Source organism: Macaca thibetana, chromosome Y, assembly GCF_024542745.1.
Source record: "Macaca thibetana thibetana isolate TM-01 chromosome Y, ASM2454274v1, whole genome shotgun sequence".
Lineage (NCBI taxonomy): Eukaryota > Metazoa > Chordata > Mammalia > Primates > Cercopithecidae > Macaca > Macaca thibetana.
Genome location: NC_065599.1, coordinates 6807849 through 6835528, shown reverse-complemented (window position 1 = coordinate 6835528; position 27680 = coordinate 6807849). Strand labels below are relative to the sequence as shown.

Genomic DNA, 27680 nt, shown 5'->3' with positions numbered 1-27680 from the left:
TTACTTGACCAAGATACTAGGTATTTCCAAACTCTCCAGCTGCAGCTAAAGCTGTACTCTTTACGTTAAAGTCCACGGTTTGATCTAACAATAGCGTGATATCTCTCCAAGTGATGTCACAGGTTTGCCCTAAGATTCCCTGTAGGACATATATATACCTATCAGGGTTATCTGAAAAATTCCCGAGGTCTACCTTGATCTGCTTTAAATTGGAGAGGGGGAAAGGGACATGTACTTGTGTTGGGCCAAACTGCCTTCACCCTACAGCTTGAAGGGGACATAGCTGACAGCCCGGGGGTGTTTATGGTCCCTTGGCGATTTCTTTGCTTATCCACCTTCTGGGTGGGGGAGATTAGAGGAAACTTATTATTGATAGGAAAGAGAGCTGTACAGAGGGTAGGATATGAAGGTGAGCTGAGAGGTCCTCCTGTGGAATGCAAATTTCAAGCTTTGCATCATTGTGGATTATCCTTCAATGGAAAGAAAGCTTGGATATAAGATATTTCACTCCATTTGCCTTCCCTCTTTTAGAAAAGGACAAACTGCAGGATAGAATTCTAATTTATACTTCCCTCAGGTGGCCATTTTTCCCCATCAGAGAGAGAATATTGAGGCCAAGCCATAGCAGAAAAATATAAGCTGCTTCTTTTTCAGGGTTTGCAGATCAAATTGTCCCCAATGGCTTAGGATGCATTTCAAGGTTGAACTAGTTGATGCCTGATTGATTCACATCTGAAAGAAAACAAAAACAGAAAGAAAAACAAATGTGGTTTCAGTTTGCTTTTTTTCCTTGCCCAAGAAATTGCAACAGTCCCTGGACTCTGATGTTCAGAATAGCTGCACTCACCAAAGCAACAGCAGAAACACTAGTTTTCCTCCTAGACCACAAGGAAGACAGATGAAGGTCGGATTTAGTTGCCTTACCAACACATTCTTGAAAATTTGCACCCTTGTCTTTTTTCTTGGACCACAAACAGCACCAAGAAAAATCAGATTTAGTGACTTTTACCAATGCATTATTGAAAATCTGTTAGAGTTCTAAGCATTATCCTCTTAGTATTGGGACCTTATCCTTGTTCTATAAAGATGATATGCCTCAAAATGGAGTGGTGGGCCATACTCTGAAGGAGGGAAGGGATCTCCAGGGTTAGAAGAGTGATGCCTTTTATTCTCACAACTCATCATATGAATAGGAAGGATAAAATTTCTGAGGCTCCCCGTATCCTAGCTTCAAGAATAGTCTGTGTTAGGTCTGCTAGTTTGAGGAGGGATGTTAAAATTCCAGATGGTCCTCCCAACACAGCTTCAGGTGAAAATTATGTCTTTCTCATAGGTGAGCCCAGGTGCCTAAAGAAGGAAGAGAGTCCCAAAATTTATACTAGAAATCATTTGCAGGAGAAATTAGAAGATCACCAGGGACAGGGAGTGTTTTTTAGAAACAGGGCTACCATCAGAGAAGAGAGGCAGGAGGAAGGTTTTTCTTGCAGGACTTAGGACCCAGGATGCTAGGGTCAGGATAGATAGGATAGATGGGCAAGTCTCATTTGGGCATCATAACTTGGAGAGTTCTGCTTATGGCTGCGGGGTCAACCAACTTATTGTCGGGACCCTGGAGCTGAACGGCTTTCCTCTCTGTCAACTCTGGCTCAGCCCAGAAATGGAGGAAAAGCGGAATCTGGTTCCAGGCAAACCAATGCTCCCAACTCCAAAGGTTTGGGAGTTGTTAGAGAGCCCTTTCCTAGAAAATCTGACACCTGCGTCTTTAGTCTGGCAGTTGCACCAGTGGCTTTTAACTGGTCGACAGGTGCCCGGTTTTTAGTCCCCAAATTCTAAGAAAAAGTAGGACAGAATAGCAAGCAAAAGTGGTCCAATGATACCACATGGCAATACCCTGGACGAGCCCCTAGATGTGCCCAGAGTTTTTTCCTGCCAGTGGGTTCGTGGTCTCGCTGACTTCAAGAATGAAGCCACAAACCTTCACCATGAGTGTTGCAGCCCTTAAAGGTGGCATGAACCCAAAGAATGAGCAACAGCAAGATTTATTGTACAAGCAACAACAAGATTTGTAGTGAAGAGTGAAACAGCAAAGCTTCCACAGAATGGAAGGGGATCCAAGCACATTGACGCTGTTGGCTGAGTTGGCCAATTTTTGTTTTCTTATTTGTTCCATCCCATGTTCTGTGTCTGTCGTATCAGAATGCCCTTTTTACAATCCTCCCTGTGATTGACTACTTTTAAGTTCCTGCTGTTTGGTGCATTTTACAGGGTGCAGATTTGTGCGTTTCACAGAGTGCCGTTTGGTGCACTTTACAATCCTCTTGCTAGCTACAGATTGCTGATTGGTGTGTTTTTACAGATTACTGATTGGTGCATTTTACAATCTACTTACTAACTACAGAGTGCTGATTTGTGCATTTTACAATCCTAGCTACACAGTGTTAATTGGTGTGTTTTACAATTCTGTTGTAAGACAGAAAAGTTCTCCAAGTCTGCACTCGACCCAGGATATCCATCTGGCTTCACCTATCAGAATAATGGCTGATAATCATTTAAGCCAATATCTTAGCAGAATTCAAGCCCCTCTCATTTTTCTAACCTGCTGAACTTTCATTAGTTTTACAAAGGTGGTTTAGTTTCAAGAAGGGCTATTATCATTTAAACTATAAGTTCAATTTATCCCAAAGTTAACTTGGCCTATGCTCAGCAATGATTATGTGTAGTAAGCTGGTGAAAGGCACGATGGTGTTGGTTAGGTCAGATCTCTTTCACTGTCATAATTTTCTCACAGTTACACGTTTTGCAAAGGTGGTTTCAAGTTGAAAGTCATATACTCTTGTAAAAAGCATAAAATTGTTTTATTCATTCTGTCCCTGAAACAGGTACTCCCAGTTGTTGATAGTTTAAATTTAAAAAGAAAAATCATAATCCCTAGATGTTGTGGTAAATGAAAATTCCAATGCAGAAAATATGGGAACACTAGCTTCAGAACACCACATTCATTTGTAAAACTTCAGAGATGCAAGCATTATCTTTTCCCTGTCAGATTATAGAATATACAGAAGAAATTCTGAACCTCAAAGATCAATCCATCCAGTACGATTCTGTTTGAAAAACTAAGATTTTTGAACACAAGGGATATTCATTGGCCTGTTGTTGAAAGGTTACAACACACTTGTTTTGCTCAGGAGGAAGGGGTTGTGGTGGAAGAAAGGCCAGTGATTCACTGCATGTTGAAAATCTTCGTGATCCTCTGCAGAAATGAAATAAGCCCATAGATCATTCTGCAGAATTGAGAAAGAGAAAACAGTGAGTTAAGAAAAGATGTGCTGAAGACAGAATCATTCTGTTAAAAAATGACTCATGCCTTAAGAATTAATTACCTCTCTCTTTAATAGGGGAAGAATGCATGGCCCTGTGGTATTATAGGGCACCCACACTGGCATTATTCATCATTGTAACATGTACCCTGAATGAAAGGATTTTTTTCTTCCAAGCAGAGCCTGATGCTGTTTATTAACAAACTGTGTCAAAGATTTAGTGATGGTGACAGGTGTTGCAGAATATTTTTGGCATGAAGCACTTATTAGTATTCACTAATTAAATGGTGGGGGGCTTGGGTAATGTCTGACAGTACCCACTAATCATAGCTAATCTCACATCAAGCTTCTCTGAACTTTAAAGAAATCACATTGGTAGGATGTGTTTTAAGTATACAACCTCACAGTTGCAATGCTGCCTCTCTTGGAAGCTGCAGGCGACAGTGACTCCCGATTCAGGCTTGAAATTTATTGTCATTGTAGAAAAAAAAAAAAATCCTGTGACTTTCTTTGAAGCCTGGCCATTTACTCCTTTCCAACTCAGAGTGTTTTCCCACAGTTGTTCATGAAACCTAATGGAAGAAAAGCTAGTTAATTCTATTGGTATGCAGCCTCATCCTCTACTCTTTTTGCTTTAAAAGTAGAAGCCGACATTCAGTCCTTCATTGGAATGCTGTCAATTTTGGTTAGGAATATGCTTTTAAGGAGTTGGTTTGGATTTATGTTATTTTAGGGCTTAAAGCAGTCTGTCATCATACAAACAAGCCCTTCCCTTATGTGACATTGTTGTTCATAAAAGGCATCAAACTTTGCTCGGGAGAAAGGCTCACCTAAGGACGTGAAATTGGTAAAACAACAACAACAACAAAAACCTTCCCCAAATACTCAACTATAATATTTGTCCCTTAAATATTTTTTTTTCGAAGATCCATGTCATTAACTCATTTAAAAAGATATTTAGTATGTAATTTATTGCAGGAGTCTGTTGTTGTTGTTGTTATTTAAATGTGCACAGAAATGGTATGTTGAACCTAGTAAAATTTAAAATGACTTCTGGGATTGCTTCATGTTATTAATATTTTAGATTCATTTTGTCTTCTATTAGCCACATACATACCCAAAGATGACATGGTACCATAATGCCAACCTAAACAATAATTGTTTATGTAATTATTTCTGCCACAAAAATATTTCTCCAGTTTTTTCTCTAATTTCCTGTAATTTCCCCTAACATTTTAGATTCATTTTGCCTTCTACATTAGCCATACATACCTAAAGATGACATGGTATCATAATGTCAACCTAAACAATAACTATTATCTGTATAATTATTTCTGCCACAAAACCTTTTCTCCAGTTTTTCCTTTAATTTGTGAGGGTGAGAGTTGTGGAGAGAGAGAATGAAGACAAGCTATGAGATAACTTTTCAAATAGTGGGGATATGTATGCATTTTTTTTTTTTTTGACCAACAAAAATGTCCTGTGTTCTTCTGTAGGGTTTTTAAGTACTGGTGACCAGGCAGCAAAAGGCAACTATGGGCTCCTGGATCAGATTCAAGCACTACGGTGGATTGAGGAGAATGTGGGAGCCTTTGGCGGGGACCCCAAGAGAGTGACCATCTTTGGCTCGGGGGCTGGAGCCTCCTGTGTCAGCCTGTTGACACTGTCCCACTACTCAGAAGGTAATAATGGTATCTCCGGGATGGGTGGGCAAATACCGTGAACCAATAAATGAACAGTCAGAGTTCATATGTGAAATGTATGTCCAGGTTGCCAGAAGTCACCCTGGAAATTGCTACAGAAAATGCCCAAAAGACAAAATGAAACCATCTTCACGTCTTTTAACTCAGTGTTTTTTTTTTGTTTGTTTGTTTGTTTTCCCCATTTGCTCTCTCACTCAGGCTGGAGAGCAGTGGCATGATTATAGCTCATTTCAGCCTCCAACTCCTGAGCTTAAGACTTCTCCCATCTCAACCTGCTGAATACCTGGGACTAATGGTTAAATTTTTATATCTATTTTAATTTTTATAGAGAAGTGGTCTTGCTATGTTTGCTTAGGCTAGTCTCAAACTCCTGGCCTCAAGTGATCCTCCTCACTTAGCCTCCCAAACTGCTCAGATGGCAGAATTGAACCACCATGCTTGGTCAGCAATATCTCCTAATTTAAATGTGTGACAATTAAATGTCGGTTACAACGATTGGAACAAAATAACTGCTTTAGAAAAGTGGACACTTTTGTTTCTTTTGACATTCTCATTGTATTTGACCATTTGAAATTTTATTAACTTCTAGCTACAATTTGGTAAGAGTAATATGGAAGATAGACAGTATGTCAATAAAGAAGAGCAATAGTATGTCAATATTGTAGATTTATAGATTTTGTACTCAGCTGGGCTTTTAGCCAAATGTTTTTTATAAAGTCATTTCTCTACTTCACATTCATTCTTTAAATCTACTGGAAACATTGAGAACATGGCTGATGCATTAGTAGAGAAGTAGATTCTACCCACAGGAATAGTGTCTCTCTCTCTGACTCTGTCTACCTCCCTCTCTTACTCTTCCCCTTTCAGTCTCCTCTTTCAGTCTCTCTTTCTGTCTCTCCCTGTCTGTGTTCTCTCACTCCCTCCTTATCCCTCTGTCTCTTTTCCTCTGTCTCTCCCCCTTCCTGTCTGCCCTCCTTCCACTGTTTCTCCCCCGTCTCCCTCTCCTTCACACTATCCCCTCACCTTTTCCCCCCTTTCTTCCCTTCTCTCTCTTTCTCTCTTCCTCTCTCTCCCTTCTCCAGTTCCTCACTCTCTTCCTCACTGTCTCTCTTCCTCTCTCCCTTCCCCCACACTCTGTCTCTCTTTCTTTCTTTCCTCTGTCTCCCTCTTTCTCTCTCTCTCTATAGATATATCTCTCTCTCTCTCTCTCTCCCCCTTTCTTCCTCTCCTGCAAATATAACTTTCAGCAAAGGACCTTCTTACTTGTCATTTCAGCATGAGGCACTTGGAAGTCTTCACAGTTTGTTTTATCTCTCTCTCTCTCACATTCACTTTTAGGAAGAACCTCCTTGCTGAGGCAGTCAGCATGAGTTCCTCTACTTGTCCCCATGGGAGCTCCAAACCTTTGCTGCGGCCCTGCTAATAAACTGGAAAAAGCTGCTGTTGGCAAAACAGAGAAAGCAAAAATCACAGAAACACATGCACATCATGTTACCTCAACCAGACGTGCACTTGGACATGGTAGTTAGCATAGGCAGCCATACCCAACCAGATGTGCACTTGGGCCTCTAAGTAGTAGTTGCTCATGCTGCCTAACTGGTGGTCAGCATAGACAGCCACACCCCTGAGCCCTGCCAGAGTGCCTGAGGCTCATTCAATGTGATTCCCTGCTGTCCATACATGAGGCAGGCTCTCTGCAGTATCAGATGAGACTTCAAAGAGCAGTCCATAGGGATTTGAGGCAATTGGTTCTGGAAGCCAGATCACAAATTCTTGGCTGTGGCCTAAAAGGAGGAAGCAGGAAAATCTGCAGAACAGATCCAGTCCTCTGTTACTGGCCAGGTATAAATGAATATTCACAATAGCCATCTCAGTCATCAACACAGCATTGTAATTTCTTATGTGTCATTGGTTGTCTTCAGAATGGCATCACACTGACTGGACCATTTACATCTGAAGTACTCAAAATCTTAATGGAATTTTTTTTCTTTTTAAGAAAGAGTCTCACTCTGTCACTCAGGCAGGAGTGTAGTGGCATGCTCTCAGCTCACCACAACCTCTATCTCCCAGTTTCAAAGCGATTCTTCTGCCTCAACATCCTGAGTAGCTGGGATTACAGGTGCCCATCACCATGCCCAGCTAATTTTTGTATTTTTAGTAGAGATGGTGTCTCACCATATTGGCCAGGTTGGCCTTAAACTTCTTGAACTCAAGTGATCTGCCTGTTTCAGCCTCTGGAACTGTTATTTATTCAAGTTATCAGCTGAGTAAGGTGGCTCATGCCTGTTATTCCAGCAGTTTGGGAGGCTGAGTGGGAAGTATGGCTTGAGCCCAGGAGTTTGAGACCAGCCTGAGCAACATAATGGGGCCACATTTATACAAAAATAAATAAAAACCAGCTGGGGCTGGTGGTTCATGCCTGTGGTCTCAGTTGCTTGGGAGGTTGAGGATCACTTGAGCCAGGGAGGTCGAGGCTGCAGTGAGCTCTGATGGTGTCTCTACACTCCAACCTAAGTGGCAGAGAGAGAGACCCTATCTAAACATAAATAAATAAAATTTTAAAATACCCTTCTTTCAAGTAACTGGAGGACTTTCTTCACTTTCTGCACCTTCTGAACAAATTTCTAGATCACTATGCTCCTCAATGTCTTCTTTAGCGAGATAGGGCAGATGAGGATTTCCTGAAATCCTGCAAACTCTGAATTCCTTGAGTTAATAGGTCATATTGTTTTGCCCAGGAGACCAAAAAACCTTTGACCTCAAACTAGTGCTAATACCAGGAAAGAGGAAGGGCTCATATTTGTACTAACTTTATTTTAAAAACAGGAACAGTGAATAATCTGATGAACCATTTGGCATAGAGATTTCTACGGCATTTTTGAAAATACATAGATATTCACATTTCTCAGTTGATATGACAGTTGTAGATTTAGAAAGCAGTCAGAACCAAATTCAGGAGTAACGAAATACATATAAGCCACATTAATTAGAGGAAAATGGTAATTATTTAAGTCAACAGTTAGAAGTTATTATTTGCTGCAGAAATACCTTTGTGTTGGTCATTTCTGCAAGGCAGTGCTTCTAAGCAGCCCATCAGTATTGTCAAGAATTATGAAAAATATGAGTACAGCACTGTGACTCCTGCCTATCATCCTAGTACTTTGGGAGGCTGAGGTGTGAGAATTGCTTGAGTCCAGGAATTCAAGACCAGTCTGGGCAAAAAAGTGAAACCCCATCTCTACAAAACATTACAAAAATTAGCCAGGTATGGCAGTGCACACCTGTAATCCCAGCTACTTGGGAGGTTGAGATGGGAGGATCAGTTGGACCTGGATGGCAGAAGCTGCAGCAAGTCAAGATCATGCCACTTCACTCCAGTCTGGGTAGCAGAGATACACCCTGTCTGAAATGAAGATAAAGATAGGCCGGGCGCGGTGGCTCACGCCTGTAATCCCAGCACTTTGGGAGGCCGAGGCGGGCGGATCACAAGGTCAGGAGATCGAGACCACGGTGAAACCCCGTCTCTACTAAAAATACAAAAAATTAGCCGGGCGCGGTTGTGGGCGCCTGTAGTCCCAGCTACTCGGGAGGCTGAGGCAGGAGAATGGCGTGAACCCGGGAGGCGGAGCTTGCAGTGAGCCGAGATCGCGCCACTGCACTCCAGCCTGGGCGACAGAGCGAGACTCCGTTTCAAAAAAAAAAAAAAAAAAAAAAAAAAAAGATAAAAGTACCCAAATTGTTGGCCTTAGGAATTCTAGTCTAATGAAGACAAAGTACATGTGGCAAGAGATAGTTTTATGAAGGTATTCACCTCAGTATTATTATCATAGCAAAGAATGAAATGAAATACAAGATCAAAAGAAGACAAAAGTTATGAGAAACCATATGTATTAACTCAAAAGAATAATAATTTACCTAAGATATTCAATAGCTGGAAAAACACAGTATAGACAGCTATATAAATATTGGGCTCAGCTATTCAAAACAATGTTTGAATGGGAGAGATGATGTAAGAAAGAATTAAGTTAATTCCTAACATACTTGTTATGCTAAGGTGAGTTGTGCTTTAATGTATGACTTATGGGTGATTTTTTTCATTATCTAAGTTTTTTAGTCTCATCAGGAATTATATTACTTCCCTAACATACAAATAACTTTTATATATGTTACATATATATATACACACACATATATTATATGTGTTACATATATATATGCTGCTACCTAAATTATTACCAGTAGTTATAAGAAGGGTGGGAAAGGAACATCTCAGAGCATTTGTCTAATTCTGAATGTTTTAACTAATGAAAGTATCCAACAGATTACATATTTGCATTCTTTCTTTTGGACATTTTAAAATAATCTTCAGAGCCAAGTACTCAAGTCCATACTTGCACATTTCTGACAGAAATGTCCCCAAGATGGCTTTGATGAAATAACGGTTAAAGCCATATTGATTTTCAAGTTGCAGTCTTGTGTGTCATCTTTGGGCAATCCTTCAGTCTTTAAAATCACATCTTCCTGATGACAACCATATTTTCCTCATATTTGATTGCTTCCATGACATTAAAAATTGACAGGGTATCTGGACTTACAGCTGAATCCTTTATTCTTTAGTGCCTGACTCGGGCTGGGATTCACAGAAATGGCAGGAAGTGACCGTAAATGGAATGCTGTGATTTTTACAGCCTGCTGTCTCTTGTCCTGTCGTGATTAAAAATACAGATTTTATACTTCTGGACATTCATGTAGTAGACTGAGCTGATGGAGAATGCTAAGCTATATAGAATTTTACTCCTAAAATTGCCCATGCTTTTTCAAGTTTCTCAACAAGTGAAGCATTTTTCAAATGTGGCCAAAAAAAAAAAAAAAAAAAAAAAAAAAAAAAAAAAAAAAAAAAATCTCTGAGTTTCTAGTGGATATAGTCTTGAAGAAAATAACTTTAAAAAACTTGTTATTTGGGTACCCAGTTGAGTGATAGGCATAGCTAAGCTAATGCATTTATTTTAATTCCCAAACATTAATATCTTCATTAGACTCAGGATAGAAATGCATTCCTAAATTAGGACTCTGAAATTCATTCAACTGGATTTATTTTTTCCCATAATGAAGAGACACCTGGATTTGTTTGTGAGACAAGGGAGCCTTTGACCTTTTACTAGTTTAAGGCCTGTTTGTTTGTTTATTTCCCCCCTTGGAAATGGGGAATGCAGTTGCTGTTGAGTTTTTATATATGGCATCCAGAGGCAAAGAAGCAAAAACGACACTAAATTATGGAAGAAAAAAGAAATCACATGTGTTTTACGAGTGCAGGGAAAAGCCTCAATGTGGTTTCATATTCTTAAACTTGTGTGTGTGTGTATGTCTATGAGTATGTGTGTAGAATATCATTCCCGAAAATGAATGTTCAGGGGGGGAATCCAAATAAAAATGGGTAAAATGTCCCCTGACAGAGCTGAATGCTACTACGTCCAAAAACTCACATGCTGAGAGACAATCACAGCCTTCATTGCTCAGTAAAAGCTGCGTTTCTGTCCTGCGGGTTTTCATTTGCATGTCCACAATTTTGCACCTGCAGGTCTCTTCCAGAAGGCCATCATTCAGAGCGGTACCGCCCTGTCCAGCTGGGCAGTGAACTACCAGCCGGCCAAGTACACTCGGATATTGGCAGACAAGGTCGGCTGCAACATGCTGGACACCACGGACGTGGTAGAATGCCTGCGGAACAAGAACTACAAGGAGCTCATCCAGCAGACCATCACCCCAGCCACCTACCACATAGCCTTCGGGCCCGTGATTGACGGCGACGTCATCCCAGACGACCCTCAGATCCTGATGGAGCAAGGCGAGTTCCTCAACTATGACATCATGCTGGGCGTCAACCAAGGGGAAGGCTTGAAGTTCGTGGACGGCATCGTGGATAACGAGGACGGTGTGACGCCCAATGACTTTGACTTCTCCGTGTCCAACTTCGTGGACAACCTTTACGGCTATCCTGAAGGGAAAGACACTTTGCGCGAGACTATCAAGTTCATGTACACAGACTGGGCCGATAAGGAAAACCCGGAGACGCGGCGGAAAACGCTGGTGGCTCTCTTCACTGACCACCAGTGGGTGGCCCCCGCCGTGGCCACCGCCGACCTGCACGCGCAGTACGGCTCCCCCACCTACTTCTATGCCTTCTATCATCACTGCCAAAGCGAAATGAAGCCCAGCTGGGCGGATTCGGCCCATGGCGATGAGGTCCCCTACGTCTTCGGCATCCCCATGGTCGGTCCCACCGAGCTCTTCAGTTGTAATTTCTCCAAGAACGACGTCATGCTCAGCGCCGTGGTCATGACCTACTGGACGAACTTCGCCAAAACTGGGTACGTTCTTCCTCGTGTTGTGGTATCACTGTCCTCTTCGCTTGTTTGGGTCCTCAGTATAAGTATTCCTTCTACCGGCATGTGCAGGAGCACACATGCATACACACACATACACTTGTGTGCACACATATACACATACAGACACACAGTTATATACACAGCAATAACAAGGAGAGTTTTCCCCAGCATCTGTGAGAACTCAAATTTTCTTTATTACCAAAGTGTTTTAGGAGTAAAACACTTTAGTGTCAAACCAGATTTTTACTAGATTTCTAATTGCCCATTAGAAATTCTAGAGTTCCTACTTGCAGGTGCAGGACTTACACATATATAATGGTTCTGTTAACAGCTGATCAAACAGTTTTGTTTTTGTTCTTATTGTTGTTGAAGAGACACAGTCTCGCTCTGTTGCCCAGGTTGCTGTGCAGTGGTACAACCCTAGCACACTGCAGCCTTGAACTTCTAGGCAAAAGCCATTCTCCTGCCTCAGCCTCCTGAGTAGCTGGGAGTACAGGTGACTACCTTGCCTGGCTAATGTTTATTTTTTTAAATTTGTTTCCTAGAGACAAAGTCTCACTCTGTTGTCTAGGCTGGAGTGCCATAATGGTGCAAGCATAGCTCACTGTGGCCTAGAACTCATGGATTCATTTGCTCTTCCCATCTCAGCATCTCAAGCAGCTGGGACTGCAGACATGAATCACCTTGCCCTTACATGGATTTTTGTAGAGACAGGGTTTCCTATGTTGCCCAAGCTGTTCTGAAACTCCTGGTCTCAATGGATCCTCCCTCCTCATACTTCTCAATAGGTGGGACTGACTACATGTGAATGCCACCATACCCATCTCATTTTAAAATTTATTTTGTTAGAGACAGGATTTTGCTATGTCACCTGAGCTACCACTTGGGGAATTGTTTAGATTGCCTGACCATAGGAATATAAACAATTGTCATAATATTTATAGGGAAATGTAAATATATATTCCTATATATATTTAACATATATAGAGAAAAAACTATTCTCATAGGTATAATATATACATTATATATAATTTGCATTTGTATATCGACATACACATAAATAACAGTATATTTGTGTGTGTAGCATATACAAATATTAATATATATATGCATATGCAATATACATAATATATATACAAATACAAACAGAACTACAAATATGTATATACAATATACAAGTACAAATATATGTACATATACATATATATTTGTATTTCCTTTGCCATATAGCTAGAGAGAGAGAGCAAAGGAAAATATATGATATTTATATTATATTGTTATATGGCATGCATATATAAACACACACATGCATCTCACAGGAAAGCTCATTTATTGGCCTAAATATAGTATAAAATATAAAATATACAAAAAACATACATTCAACAGAGTCTGCCAATCTACTGAGCGGATTCTCTGCAAACCCTGGTAGAAAAGAACCAAAAGCATCCTAAATAGCTACAAATATTGTGGCATCTTTTCATTTTCTCTTGTCTAATAATATAACTATGGAAATCAATGGGGTATCATTCTGTTCTACCTGTGTGTGCCACTGTCATCCACCCTGAGTTTCTGTAAAGTGAATGAAAGAAAAGAACACGATGTGCATGTCGCCCAGGGAGGGTAAATCTTCCCATGCGGAATAAGGCTCTTAGACTGCAGTGACCCTGACATGCATGAGCGGTGCACAGTAATTGTGAGATCAGATGACAGGGTTTTGTGTTTGTTTGTTTGTTTGTTTTTGGTAAACGTATAGCATGTTAGCATGTTTTTGAAGTGGAAAATGTATCATCTGGATACCAACTTTCTAAAATCAGACTCTGTAGATTTGGTCTGAGATAGGCTACCAGGAGAAGAACAGAGGAGGGACCAATATTTGATGGAGATGCTTGTCTATCATTGAAAGGTTCTTTCCTGTGTGAAGAAATGACTGAAATAAAATTCATATTTTTTTCTAAGTAACCCTTGTTTATTAGTTTTACTTGGGCTGCTGTTACCAGAGTGCCAAAATCTGTATGGCTGTGCCAGGCACAGTGACTTATGCCTGTAATCCCAGCACTTTGGGAGGCCAAGGCCAGAGGATCACCAAAGAAGGCCAAGAGTTTAAGATCACCCTGGGCAACATAGTGAGAGTCTGTCTCTACAAAACAAATGAAAAATATTAGGAGGGCATGGTAGAACATGCCAAGAGCTGAGAAGTCTCAGCTTCTTAGAAGGCTGAGGTAGGAGAATCACTAGAGCACAGGAGGCCAAGGCTGCAGTGAGCCATGTTTGTACCACTGCCCTCAAACCTGGGTGACATAGCGAAACCTGTGTCTTTAAAACAAGCAAAAAAAAGCATGAAAACCTGTGTGTCATATGACAATAGAATTTATCATTTTACAGTTCATAAGACCAGAAGTCAGCAACGAAGGTGCTCCCAGGCCCAAGTTCTCTCCAAAAGTTTCAGGGGAGTATTCCTTGCTGCTTCCTAGCTGCTGGTATTTGGCTGCAATCTTTGGCATTCCTGGGTTGCAGGTGCACAACTACACTCTGTGTCTTTGTCGTCTTATCGCCTCCCTGTGTTTCTCTGTTTCCACATGGCTGTTTTTATATAAGGACATCTGCTAAGGTGCATTAGAAGCTTACTTACTCCAGTATGACCTCCTCTTAACTTAAATAATCACATCTGCCGTTACCCTGTTTCCAAATACGCTCACATACTGAGGTATGGGGGTTAGGACTTCAGCATATCTTAATTTAGGAGAAGACAGTATTCAATTTCTAATAACCTGTGAAGACAGGGCCACACCTTAACACTAAGATAGGTGGTGTCTACCCTTGTAGAGAATTCCTTTGTCTTGAAGCCTGAAGACTTGCAAGAGTGTGTCCCAAGAGGGCTATACTCATTCAGTCTTCAATTGGCATCCAAACATACTACTGAGTTCATATGGAACACTGTGTTTACTTACTTCCATTAAAACCCTATGCTTTTTCTTTTCCTCCTTATAGGATTTGAAAATAAACTTTATAGATTATCTTAAGTGGAAGACTAGAGTTAGTCTTCATATATTTTATGGAACCATTAAAACAATAGTGAAATCTAAATAATGCTGTTAAATTCTCATTAACTCCTCCTGACTCCATAGGCTATGAGATTGAGGCTGGCTTTCTTATTACTTAAAAAAAAAAAAAAAGAAAGAAAAAAGAAAAAACGGTAGGAAAATAAAGGTAGTTAATTAGTTTTGTGAGGTAATTATTATCACTACTGGCACCAAATGGACGCTTTCACCAAGATACTATGAAAGTCTGAGACAGCCATGAGAATACCAGTGATCTCTCTGTTATTGAGTACTTTTTAATGCCATAAATCTGTTTCTTAAAGTTACTTGGCTTAGAGCCTGTGATTTCCACCCTGCATTTAGGGAATACATTCACATTGCCATTCATGGTCTGTGTTGAGGGTGCTTCTAGGTTTTGTGGAGGCCCGGACATCACTGGAGGAGATGAGGAAGGAAAGACCACTAGAACTTGGAGAGACACTCTGATGCTACTGAAATCAAAAGCTGCAGGTAGAGAGTTCACTGAGGCAATGAGCTCCTGAATGTCAGTCTGTCTGAAGCCTCTATTTTTGTTTCTTCATCCATAGGAAACATCCCTGAAATAACAGACTGTATTAATACAGTGAGTTATTTTGTTTCATTGGAAAGGTATTAGAATGACTCAAATGATTTGTCAAGGAAGTTGCTCAGAATTTACATGTCATGTGCAATGCAAGGTGGATTCAAATATAAATAGTTTAAGTGATCACACTTCTTTGGCAGCCCCATAAGAGAAGGAAATGAGGAATTTCACTGTTGCCAGTTATTTGTTTATTGTAAATTGGGTGGTGGCCTGATCACTCCAGGGCAGAGAAAGATTCCCTGGTCATCAGATGCAGAGAACAAACCAACCTGATGCATGTAAGGAGAAAACATGGGACTCATCTTATCTGTTGTCATGGTGTGAGCTACCACAGAAAAGGAGGGAATATTTCTGCATTCCTTCACTGTTCCCTTCCAGCACTGGAGGTGATAGGAGGAAACAAGAAGAGCCCACAGCATGTCTGTCACTACACAGTGCTCTGGGGAGAGGATCACATTGTGAGAGAACGTTTCACCACTCTCAGTGGTCATCATGTCATGTGTTTTAAAACTGCAGGCACAGCATAGTCTCCTGACGGCAAATGTTTGCGGAGATGAAGTGGATGGTGTCTGGATGCTTCTCTACAGACATCTCAAAACAGATGGTTGTGACCCTTAGTATAAGTTTAAAAGTACATATACCTGGTATGCATAAACCTTTGAAATTTGGATGATCACAGAAAAATGATGTTAGAATGTGTATGTCAGAATAAAAAAGGAAGGTCGGATGAAGGCACTGAGGGAAGCAGATGAAGGAAAGAAGGGAGGGAGGGAAAGAAGAGATAGAGGGAGGAAGAGAGGGAAACAAGGAAGGAAGAAGAAAGGGAGGAAATCAAAGGAGTAAAGGAAGGGAGGAAGGAAGGAAACAAAGAAGGAAGGGGGAGAAGAGGAAGGAAAGATGAAGGAAGGAAGGTGGAAGAAGGAGGAAAAGAAGAAAAGAAGGGAGAAAAGGAAAGAAAGCATGAGACAAAAGAGAGAAGAGAGGAAGGGAGGAGGAAGAAAGAAGAGAGGAAAGAAGTAAAGAGAGATTTGGGAGAGAGGGAAGGAAGAAATAGATGGAGACAAAAAAGAAGGAAGGGAAAGAGGAAGGAGGAGAGGAAGAAAAAAGAGGGAATGGAAGAAGAGAGGATGAAAGGATTGAGGGAAGGGAGGGATGGGGAAGGGAAAGGAGGAAAACAGGGAAAGGGAGTGTGAGAGAGAAATGAGGAAAAAGAGGAGGGGAGAAAGGAAAGAAGCAGAGAGGGAGGGATAATTGGATCCTTGCTTACAAATCATGTCACCTGTATATTTTCATGTTAGCATTAGATAAATGCAACCTCCACCTCTGGGTTCAAGCAATTCTCCTGCCTCAGACTCCCAAGTAGCTGGGATTACAGGCTCCCACCACTGTACCCAGTCCCCAGAGAAACATCACAAATGATATCACTCACATCCAGAACGAAGAGATCATCTCTCTGCAGATGAAGCAGCTGGAACACGATCACGAGTGTGAGTCACTACAGGCACACGACACACTGAGGCTCACCTGCCCACCAGACTACACCCTCACGCTGCACCGGTCGCCAGATGATATCCCACTTATGATGTCAAACACCAACGCCATGATTCCAAATATACTGACGGGGATGCAACCTTTGCACATACACTATACTCTAGTATAGTATAGTATAGTATAGTATAGTATAGTATAGTATAGTATAGTATAGTATAGTATAGTATAGTATAGTATAGTTTAAAGTGGCTAATTTTATTTTTAGTAGAAACAGGGTTTCACCATGTTGGCCAGGTCTCAAACTTCAGACCTTGTGATCTGCCCACCTCAAACTTTCCAAGTGGTGGGATTACAGGTGAGAACCACTGCGACTGGCCAAATCTTGGTCTGTTTATAAGATATGACAAAGAGCAGTGCTTTAAAGTTATCAAACAATGCATTATAATATGTAATAGAAGAATTTATGTGCTTTTGGAAGTCAGAAATGGGCAGATAATTTTGTAATGGCAAATCAGATCAACATATATTTTCATTTTTTTATGTTGTTCCACTGAGTCTGAGGCTTGTACATGAGATTGATTTCTATCTTGTTTGCATCAGACACCATCACTGCTGTTGAATGTTCTCTATTCTATCAATAATTTATATTTAACTATTGCTAAATCTGGGGCAGGGGGTGGAGGGAGGAAGTCCCAATGAAGTATTTAGCAGGGATTGATTACAGAGAGTTGCAGCATAATTCTTGTTGTAAAGGAGACCTTTACTACCAAAAAGGGATTTTAAGCTGAATTAATGAACATCCTCACCTGGTGTGGCAAAAGAGTTGCTGAATGCATAGTAAACTAATTTGGTAACAGATTGTTAACCGCTAACAATGTTTTGGCTATAAGGAAAACCTGTACTACTTAAAGGAACCGCTGACAGGATTCACAGATATTTTTAGAGAGATCATAGTACTATACCCATCTCTAGCTAAAGAAATGAACAAGGTATTAGAATTGCACTTGAGTCTCCGCTGCCAAGATTACATATCAAATAAAACAGGACAGTTGGAAAAGGCTGTCTTAGGTGCTAATGGATATGGAGGAAGACATGTATTGAGTCTTTTACTACAGAGACCAACTTGTGTTTCTATGCTCAGTCATTACAATCTTTAATTTTACTCACAGTGATTTAGACATTTCTCATGCTGAATAAAGACTAAAAAATAAAACACTGATATCATACACCTAGACCTCACTGTTTGCAGGGTTTGGTAACATAAATGGCATGGGCTGTCATAATATTACTCCACAAATTTATCTAGGTTTAAGAATTCTGGCTATGTTCAGTTCCCATGTATGAGTGAGAACATGCGGTGTTTGGTTTTCTGTTCTTGCGATAGTTTGCTGAGAATGATGGTTTCCAGCTGCATCCATGTCCCTACAAAGGACACAAACTCATCCTTTTTTATGGCTGCATAGTATTCCATGGTGTATATGTGCCACATTTTCCTAATCTAGGCTGTCACTGATGGACATTTGGGTTGATTCCAAGTCTTTGCTATTGTGAATAGTGCCGCAATAAACATACGTGTGCATGTGTCTTTATAGCAGCATGATTTATAATCCTTTGGGTATATAGCCAGTAATGGGATGGCTGGGTCATATGGTACTTCTAGTTCTAGATCCTTGAGGAATTGCCATACTGTTTTCCATAATGGTTGAACTAGTTTACAATCCCACCAACAGTGTAAAAGTGTTCCTATTTCTCCACATCCTCTCCAGCACCTGTTGTTTCCTGACTTTTTAATTATTGCCATTCTAACTGGTGTGAGATGGTATCTCATTGTGGTTTTGATTTGCATTTCTCTGATGGCCAGTGATGATGAGCATTTTTTCATGTGTCTGTTGGCTGTATGCATGTCTTCTTTTGAGAAATGTCTGTTCATATCCTTTGCCCACTTTTTGATGGGGTTGTTTATTTTTTTCTTGTAAATTTGAGTTCTTTGTAGGTTGTGGATATTAGCCCTTTGTCAGATGAGTAGACTGCAAAAATTTTCTCCCATTCTGTAGGTTGCCTGTTCACTCTGATGGTAATTTCTGTTGCTGTGCAGAAGCTCTTCAGTTTAATTATATCCCATTTGTCAATTTTGACTTTTGTTGCCGTTGCTTTTTGTGTTTTAGACATGAAGTCCTTGCCTATGCCTAAGTCCTGAATGGTATTACCTAGGTTTTCTTCTAGGGTTTTTATGGTATTAGGTCTAACATTTAAGTCTCTAATCCATCTTGAATTAATTTTCATATAAGGAGTAAGGAAAGGATCCAGTTTCAGCTTTCTACTTATGGCTAGTCAATTTTCCCAGCACCATATTTTAAATAGGGAATCCTTTCCCACTTGGACTCCGGAAGGGGAACATCACACACCGGGGCCTATCATGGGGAGGGAGGAGGGGGAAGGGATTGCATTAGCAGTTATACCTGATGTAAATGACGAGTTGATGGGTGCTGACGAGTTGATGGGTGCAGCACACCAACATGGCACAAGTATACATATGTAACAAACCTGCACGTTATGCACATATACCCTGGAACTTAAAAGTATAATTAAAAAAATAATAAAAAAAAATAAAGAATTCTGGCTATGTATCTCTGAGATCTTTAATACATAGATTGTATCAGGCAGCAGCTCACTTATCCGGATATCCCAAATCCTCTCCTTTATTCTTCAAGAATAAAATAAGTGTGTTTTCTTTCTTTCTTTCTTTCTTTTTTTTTCTTTGAGACTGAGTCTCACTCTGTCGCCCAGGCTGGAGTGCGGTGGCCGGATCTCAGCTCACTGCAAGCTCCGCCTCCCGGGTTCCCGCCATTCTCCTGCCTCAGCCTCCCGAGTAGCTGGGACTACAGGCGCCCGCCACCTCGCCCCGCTAGTTTTCTGTATTTTTAGTAGAGACGGGGTTTCACCGTGGTCTCGATCTCCTGACCTTGTGATCCGTCCGCCTCGGCCTCCCAAAGTGCTGGGATTACAGGAAAAATAAACGTGTTTTCTTTACCTTTCAAATATACCCTGGATTCCTTCAAATTGCCCAGTAGTGAACATGATCAGAGTACTCCATCTCCTAGATGCTCACTGCCTAATAGATAAGATAGCCACACATCTAATAGACCCAATTTAGTAAAATTGGATCCATGAAAAAAAGGAGGAATCTTCACTTCCATTTGTTTCTTTAGAACACTAAAAATCAATAACAAATATTAGCAGGATTTTTTTCCTAAAATATTTATTCATTTATTTTTATTTCAACTCATTAAATAAGTAAAAACTTCATAATTTTTTCCGAAGGCTTAAAGAAGCAAAAGAAACATGAGATACTATAATGAATTCAGTATTTTTCAAAGCCATATCAAAATATATGCATACTAAATAAAAAGCAGTAGACTTTCCAAATATATTGTTTATGAATAAATATGAGATCTCATGGTATTAGAACCTATGTGATTTTACATGTATTTGTTCTCACCGTCTTAGTAACGTGAAAGCACAGCAGTTAGTGTGCATTCAACTAATAGGTAGAGGTCGACTTTATTTTTCTTCTCTATTACGTAATACATCTTGTATCTATATCTATAGATAGATATACAGGTATACATAAATACATGTAATATGCACACATACACACTGCATATAGTATATGGTTAGAATGTAGTATAAACTGTGATATATAGTATACTTATCTATAGTTTGTGATATACAGTATACTTTTATATACTCTATAATGTATGTAATATAGAATTATAGTATATACTCTGATATACAGTATATCACTCCATCATTCCCTAGTTCCATCTCCCTTGCAATACTGTAAGTGTTCTAATTTTTATATTGGAATAGAAGGGATAATATTTGCTGAATTATCACCATATGTCTGACATTTTGTCATTTTCTTTCAACCTTCATCACTAATCTCTAAGCCTAATATTCTTATTCAATATATAGGTGGCTAAGTTAAGGCCAATACTGACTGGAAAATTTGCCCAAGATTTCACAGCTGTTAATGAGCTAGAGCTCCAGAAATTTAAATACAGGGATATTATTTCTTTTACCACAACCACAGACTCAGATTGAGGGCAGAAAATCTTCCTTTAGCACATGTGACATCTCTGAGTCAAGTACATTGGTTGAATCCTGCACAATGTCTGGTGATGACTAGATACATACTCTTCCTTGTTCCTGCAGCCTTCTGCCATACAGGGCAATATGCAATGGCTATAGGTAGCTTCACAAAAGTCCCCCTAAGGAGGAGTTACCTGGAAGACGGACCTTAGCTTACAGCTGGAGCCATTGATCAGGATGTTGCAACTCCCTGCCTGCCTTGGTCTGCACATCACATCTCAATGCTCAGTATTAACTACTAGATGACATTTTACCATGCATAATTTCAATTTTTTTGTAATAATTAAACCTTAAGATGTAATTGGTTTTATAGCTTACTTTATCAACCATAAGAAAAGGAAGAAATGAGAATTTGCTATATTTGTTTTTGAAGGGGAAGTGTTATCTTAAAAGAGTTGGTTGCAAAGATGTTTAAAGGCTCTATGTTTTATGAATTATCTCCAAACTTTTCTGATTCTCTTTCTACCTTTGCCCGCTTGTGCAAATAATAATAAGATAATTATTCAGTGTATAGCTTCTAAGCACAACTTAGCATCTGTAACTGCCTTCAGCTTGTTTCTGGGTATCTTATTTATCCTAAACATGTTTACCTCACCATAACTATATGTACCATTTTAACAAACTTCTTACAGCAAATATGGTGTGCTTTCATCTTTTCTGGACTCAGTCTTCAAAAAGTGTCCATGTGCATAGGTATTTTACTTTCAAAAAGAGAGCTAACAAATGATGCATGTGTTGATTTATAAACAGCTTGTAATTATAACGCCTATTTTATTTTGAGTGTTTATTATTATTATTATTTTTTATTATTATACTTTAAGTTCTAGGGTACATGTGCATAACGTGCAGGTTTGTTACATATGTATACTTGTGCCATGTTGCTGTGCTGCACCCATCAACTCGTCAGCACCCATCAACTCAAAACTGCAACATCTGTTCATTTACTTCAAATGCAATTATTGAGCAAGAACGAGAATGGCCACTTGTTGAAAAATTCTTAATCGGAATTTCTCAGCCTCAGTATTGTTAACATTTGGGTCCAGATAACTTCCTTGCTGTGCACCAGAGGGTGTTTAGTGGCATCACTGACCTCCACCCTTCATAGAAACTACAATCTGTCTATGAAAACCAAAAATGTCTCCAGACCTTGCCAAATATCCCTTTGGAGCAAATCCCTCCTGGATGAGTTTTCCAATTCAAAAAGAGTGAAACTTGAAATACTGAAAATGTTCCTAGGGACACTTAGTTTTCCTTTTTTCCCTTTATTTTTGAAGATCATTTGATGCCTTAAAAATAGTAGACATGTTATAAAAATGCCATAATACTGCTATCAGGGTTTATATTTAGAAGAAAAATAACCAATTTTTAAAGGAAAAGACAACATGGTAGACATGTCTAGGATTAAAGCAGAATGTACCTTTGCTGCTTGGGTATTTTGTGCTCATTGAAAAATATATATGAAGAGCAGATTGTAACTTCCTGATTTATTGGTTTAAGATAATTTCATGTCACATGTGGAAGAGTATGACCTTACTTTTTTTCTCCCTTCTATCCCAGTGATCCAAATCAACCAGTTCCTCAGGATACCAAGTTCATTCACACAAAACCCAACCGCTTTGAAGAAGTGGCCTGGTCCAAGTATAATCCCAAAGACCAGCTCTACCTGCATATAGGCTTGAAACCCAGAGTGAGAGATCACTACCGGGCAACGAAAGTGGCTTTCTGGTTGGAACTCGTTCCTCATTTGCACAACTTGAACGAGATATTCCAGTATGTTTCAACAACCACAAAGGTTCCTCCTCCAGACATGACATCATTTCCCTATGGTACCCGCCGATCTCCTGCCAAGATATGGCCAACGACCAAACGCCCAGCAATCACTCCTGTCAACAATCCCAAACACTCTAAGGACCCTCACAAAACGGGGCCCGAGGACACAACTGTCCTCATTGAAACCAAACGGGATTATTCCACTGAATTAAGTGTCACCATTGCCGTCGGGGCATCGCTCCTCTTCCTCAACATTTTAGCCTTTGCGGCTCTGTACTACAAAAAGGACAAGAGGCGCCATGAGACTCACAGGCGCCCGAGTCCCCAGAGAAACACCACAAATGATATCGCTCACATCCAGAACGAAGAGATCATGTCTTTGCAGATGAAGCAGCTGGAACACGATCACGAGTGTGAGTCGCTGCAGGCACACGACACGCTGAGGCTCACCTGCCCACCAGACTACACCCTCACGCTGCGCCGGTCGCCAGATGATATCCCACTTATGACGCCAAACACCATCACCATGATTCCAAACACACTGACGGGGATGCAGCCTTTGCACACTTTTAACACCTTCAGTGGAGGACAAAACAGTACAAATTTACCCCACGGACATTCCACCACTAGAGTATAGCTTGGCCATACTTCCCCTCCTATCCCTCTGCACCACATGCTCAGCAACATAGAAGAGACAAAGAGAATCTCCAAACCAGGAATGTTTTTTTGCCACTGAGTTTAGACAAAAATGCAAAAGGGCAGTAATCTCATCCCAGCAGACACTTCTCATTGGCATTTTCCAGTATTGTGAGATCAATTTCTGGCCATATGAAATGTGAATAGTATCTGTTTCTGTTACAATACTGCTTTAAGATCTCTACCATGCCAACAAATATTTTGTGTGACTAGGACATCACCATTTCAAGGACCTATGTGTTTCCAACATCATGGTAGCAGCTCTCACTTCCAAAACTCAGCCAGGGACAGTTAATATTTTTTAATTACAATGGAAATTTAAACATTTCTCTCTGGGCTACACAATGAATGGTTCTTTTTCAGTGTAGAAAGAATCTTTGGGCTTTTACTCAGCACGTAGAGCTGTAATCCAGAGACAAGGAAATGTAGAATTTTATTATCAAAATAAAAGAATTGACTGCACAGCAAAATCCGTAGGGTTCTGTGGAAGGAGGTGTTTTGCCAGCCTGAACTATATTTAAGAAACTTTGTAAAAAATAAAGATGTATATAGCTGTTGAGTTCAAACAAAAACAGCAGACAAACAAAAAAGAGAAAGGTTTTTATTTGTGTTTTCAGTTTGAAAGAACTTTTAGCAAGGTTATGCTTTTACACACATATTAGTTATACCACCTCTCTTCCTCCACAACAAAAGAGACTTTTCTTTTTAATTACATGTAAACAAAGGCATGAGATTTTCTGACATGAGATTTTCATTTGTAGGAATATGTGAGGTCAAACAGAAGACTCAGAAGTTTTGTATGGTCCATTTCTGCCTGTCAGGTTGCACAGATGCATATAGAGCATTCTTAGGAGACCATTGTTTTGGAGAAATTTGATTTGTATTTGCTAGTTTTCATGAAATTGCAGCACAGACATAGGTCCTAAAAGTGGAATGTATTTAAAAGTTGTTGAGTTACACACACACATACACACACACACACACACACAGAGAGAGAGAGAGAGAGAATGAGCAGAGAAAAAAAAATACAAGTACTGTTTTGTAGCTCTTGCCCTTTGAATACATTTGGGAAGAGTTACTTCCTATTTCAGGACCCTGCCAAAAAAGAAGAAAGCTTGCCTTTGGTGGGACTATGCCCCTTGGAGTAAATACTCCTCTATGTTCCCTAGCAGCTGCTGGAGGATTTGGCTGATGAAGTACCTGCTCAGCTTAGCTAATCAGATTGAAGGAAGATATGTGTGTTTTCTGTTTAAGCACCCAGTCCCTTATTTATCAGTAAGTAGATTTTTTAAAAATCTTTTATATCATTTATGAGATAAAGCATATGCTTGTCTGAAAATACACTTTTTGTGGATTTATCTGATCACCAAACAATGAATATTATAGAAGAATGGGGGGAAAAGGATAGAACATTAAAACTGCTTTGCATATGTTTTTTTTTGGGGGGGGAGGAGGAAATTAGGATATCTTCCCTGACAAGATACTGAAGGGAATTTATTCACCCATTTTAAATTGGTTACCTGGGGATCAGATATTTGTCTCTCCAACTGCTTGTCATTTTCTCATTTCTCATTTTCAGGAATGTTTGGATTGTTACAAGGCAGAAGGAAACACAGTAGCAATGGTTGTTCTATATTTTGTCTTTCAAAGATTACTGCATTACTAAGAAACAGTAGCCAAAGATATTTGAAGATCATGTCCCTTGGATCCATTGTGGATTACTCTAGAAATCCAATGTTAAATGCCTCTACTAAAGTGGGTATTCCCCATAAAATTTGTCCAGCTACCTGACTCTTTTGCAATAACAACTTTGATTACTGAATCCCTACACTCAAACCGTAGTGATATATCAGTGTTTGAGAGTCACCTCTAGAAAAAAGAAAAATTTAAGATACACATAAAATCACCCCCAAAACTTGTTGCTTATCTTGGGTTAAATTTGAAAGTGATTCTCTTTATATAAATACATGAAATATTATGATCTGCACTTAGCACACTTGAAGCAACATTTCTTTCCTACACAGAGGTGACATGGTAAGATTTCATTCCCAATTCATTGTTTCATAGAGCTATGATTAGGCCATTTCTGCACGCAATGTATGACCCCACCTGAGCAACCACAAACAGGCTCTCCATGAAACTACAAAGGAAGTGATGTGTGGCACCATGCTGGTTTTGTCTGTCTGTAATATGAATTCCAGTATTTGTTTTATATTTTCAATTGTCTCCTACTAGCAATATGTACAATAAACATGACAGTCTTGTGACGTCTTACGGAAAAGAAGAGTTCCTGTTAAATAAATAACTTTAGCTTTTACAGGAGATTATGATCAAAAGTGATTTAGTACATCTTACAAGATATCTCATTTCTACATGAAAAGAAGTTATAGAATCCTCATAGACTTCTATGAGAAAAATATAGTTGCTATTTATAAAAAAAAAGAGAAAAAAGAAAGAAATGAGAAAAAGTAAGAAAAAAATCCTTTCCTAGGCTTTTCCATGATCTTCAAAGGGACATAAGTTTCAATGGTTCCTTGTGCTATCATTTTGAGATTTTATTACTTATTTTGCCTTAAGTAATGATAGAAGATATATATTGCCAGACACACATGTATAAACTTTTCAGCGCATTTTAATAATAAAATATCACAATATTTTATAATGCTTTGTGCAAACAATTACGCATCTGTTCTTTCTTGGTAGGTGGCATATTTTATTTACTTTTGTTGTTCTTTGAGTGCCTTTTTCTTTGTAAATGCTAACTGATAGCTCTCACATATGCTACAAATGGATAAATACATTTGATAATGGGATGATTGTTTTAGCTTTGGCCAGCTGCACAGTTGAGGAGGTTCTCTGCAGCCCTGATTTTGGAAAACTAAGCCCTGTTTGGTAAAGCTCCTGAGATGACACTGCCTGAAACTGAGTGTTTGGATTTGTTATTTTACTACTATTCATTCTTGTGTCACTGTGTCTTGAGTTGTGTTCAACATACTAATGCCTTAACAGTTGCAAATACAAAGCCTTAGATGAGTAAACCTTCAAGTGATAGCAAAAATTCTACTGAAAGAAAATCAAGAGGCAGAGAATCGTGTCATTCCAATGGGAGCTCATTTGTCAATTCCTTCCTGTAAATCCAGCCATCATGAATTTATTTCACATTCACAGTAGCTCTAAGGAGCAGGCACCTGCATTACTCCCCTTTCATAATGGAAGCTGTTTGGACTTGGAAACATGCCCCCTTGGACAGGAAAATTTGATGGATAACAAGATAGTATATCTTCATATCCCGATCTTTCACCAAGAATTATTCAGCAAACTCTGTAAGTCAAGGTCCTGCATAAAAATCTTAGCTAAGTATCAAGTAAAGAAATATAGCAAGGACCAAGACTATTTGGCATATGTGAACTCCTAAATCCTTCAGATGTTGTTGGCCTCAATCATGTTGTGAAGGCACACAGGAGAAATACATACAAACATATGCATATATGTACATGTATGTGTACATTATGTATGTGTATACATGTACCTATCCTATATATATGTATGTATATATAGAGTCATAAATAGCATAACGTTTTGGACAACTATAGATCACATATATGATGATGGTCTCATGAGATTAAAATATCATATTTTTATTGTACCTTTTCTGTGTTTAGATAAGTTTAGATGAAACAATACTTATCATTGTGTTATAGTTGCTTAGGGTCTTCTCTCAAGTTACATGCTGTACAGGTTTGTAGCCTGGAAGCACTAGGCTATACCATAGAGTCTAGGTGTGCTATAGGCTATATCTCTAGTTTTGTGTAAGTACACTACATGATGTTTGCACAATGATGAAATTGCCTAATGATACTTTTCTCAGAACCCTATTGTTAAGTGATGCATGACTGTGTATGTTTACATTATATATACTGTATATGCACACATGCATATATGCACATGTATGTTACACATTTACATATATACATAGATATCACACACTTTAAATTCCTGAATATGTCAATTCCATTAAATATATATGCACACACACTCTTAATTGCACACACACTCATATATACTTACACATCTATAACACATTTATGCTTATATATACATTCCTGTGTGTGTGCATGTGTGTGAGTGTATGTCTGTGTGTGAATATATTACATTAGTCCTTTTCATCTGTGAAATCACATTCTGCAGTTTCATTTACTGTGGTGAACTGTGGTCTAAAAATATTTGAGTACTTCAATAAGATATTTTGAAAGAAAAAACATTCACATAACATTTATAGCATTATAATTGTTCTATTTTATTAGTTATTGTTAAATCTCTTACTCCCTCTACTTTATAAATTAAGCTTCGTAATAAGTGTATATATGTAATAAAATACATAGTGTATAAAGGGTTTGGGACTATCTGTGACTTCAGGTATCATTGGGAGTCTTGGAATGCATTCTGCTTGCAAAAGGAGCATTACACTATACACTCACATATAGACACATAGGCATATATACATA

General features: G+C 39.3%; 1 protein-coding gene across 4 annotated transcripts in view; it reads left to right on the top strand.

Moving 5' to 3' along the window:
* Nucleotides 1-25529, top strand: part of LOC126947159 (neuroligin-4, X-linked-like) — a 324049-nt gene extending 298520 nt beyond the window's left edge. For all 4 annotated transcript variants that reach the window (XM_050777831.1, XM_050777834.1, XM_050777833.1 and 1 more), the window contains exons 5-7: nucleotides 4814-4999; nucleotides 10599-11388; nucleotides 22267-25529. In XM_050777831.1, coding sequence (XP_050633788.1) covers nucleotides 4814-4999; nucleotides 10599-11388; nucleotides 22267-23116 — 1826 coding nt within the window. In that variant the 3' untranslated portion in view covers nucleotides 23117-25529. The remainder of the gene's footprint in view (nucleotides 1-4813; nucleotides 5000-10598; nucleotides 11389-22266) is intronic.
* The last annotated feature ends 2151 nt before the right edge of the window (nucleotides 25530-27680 follow it).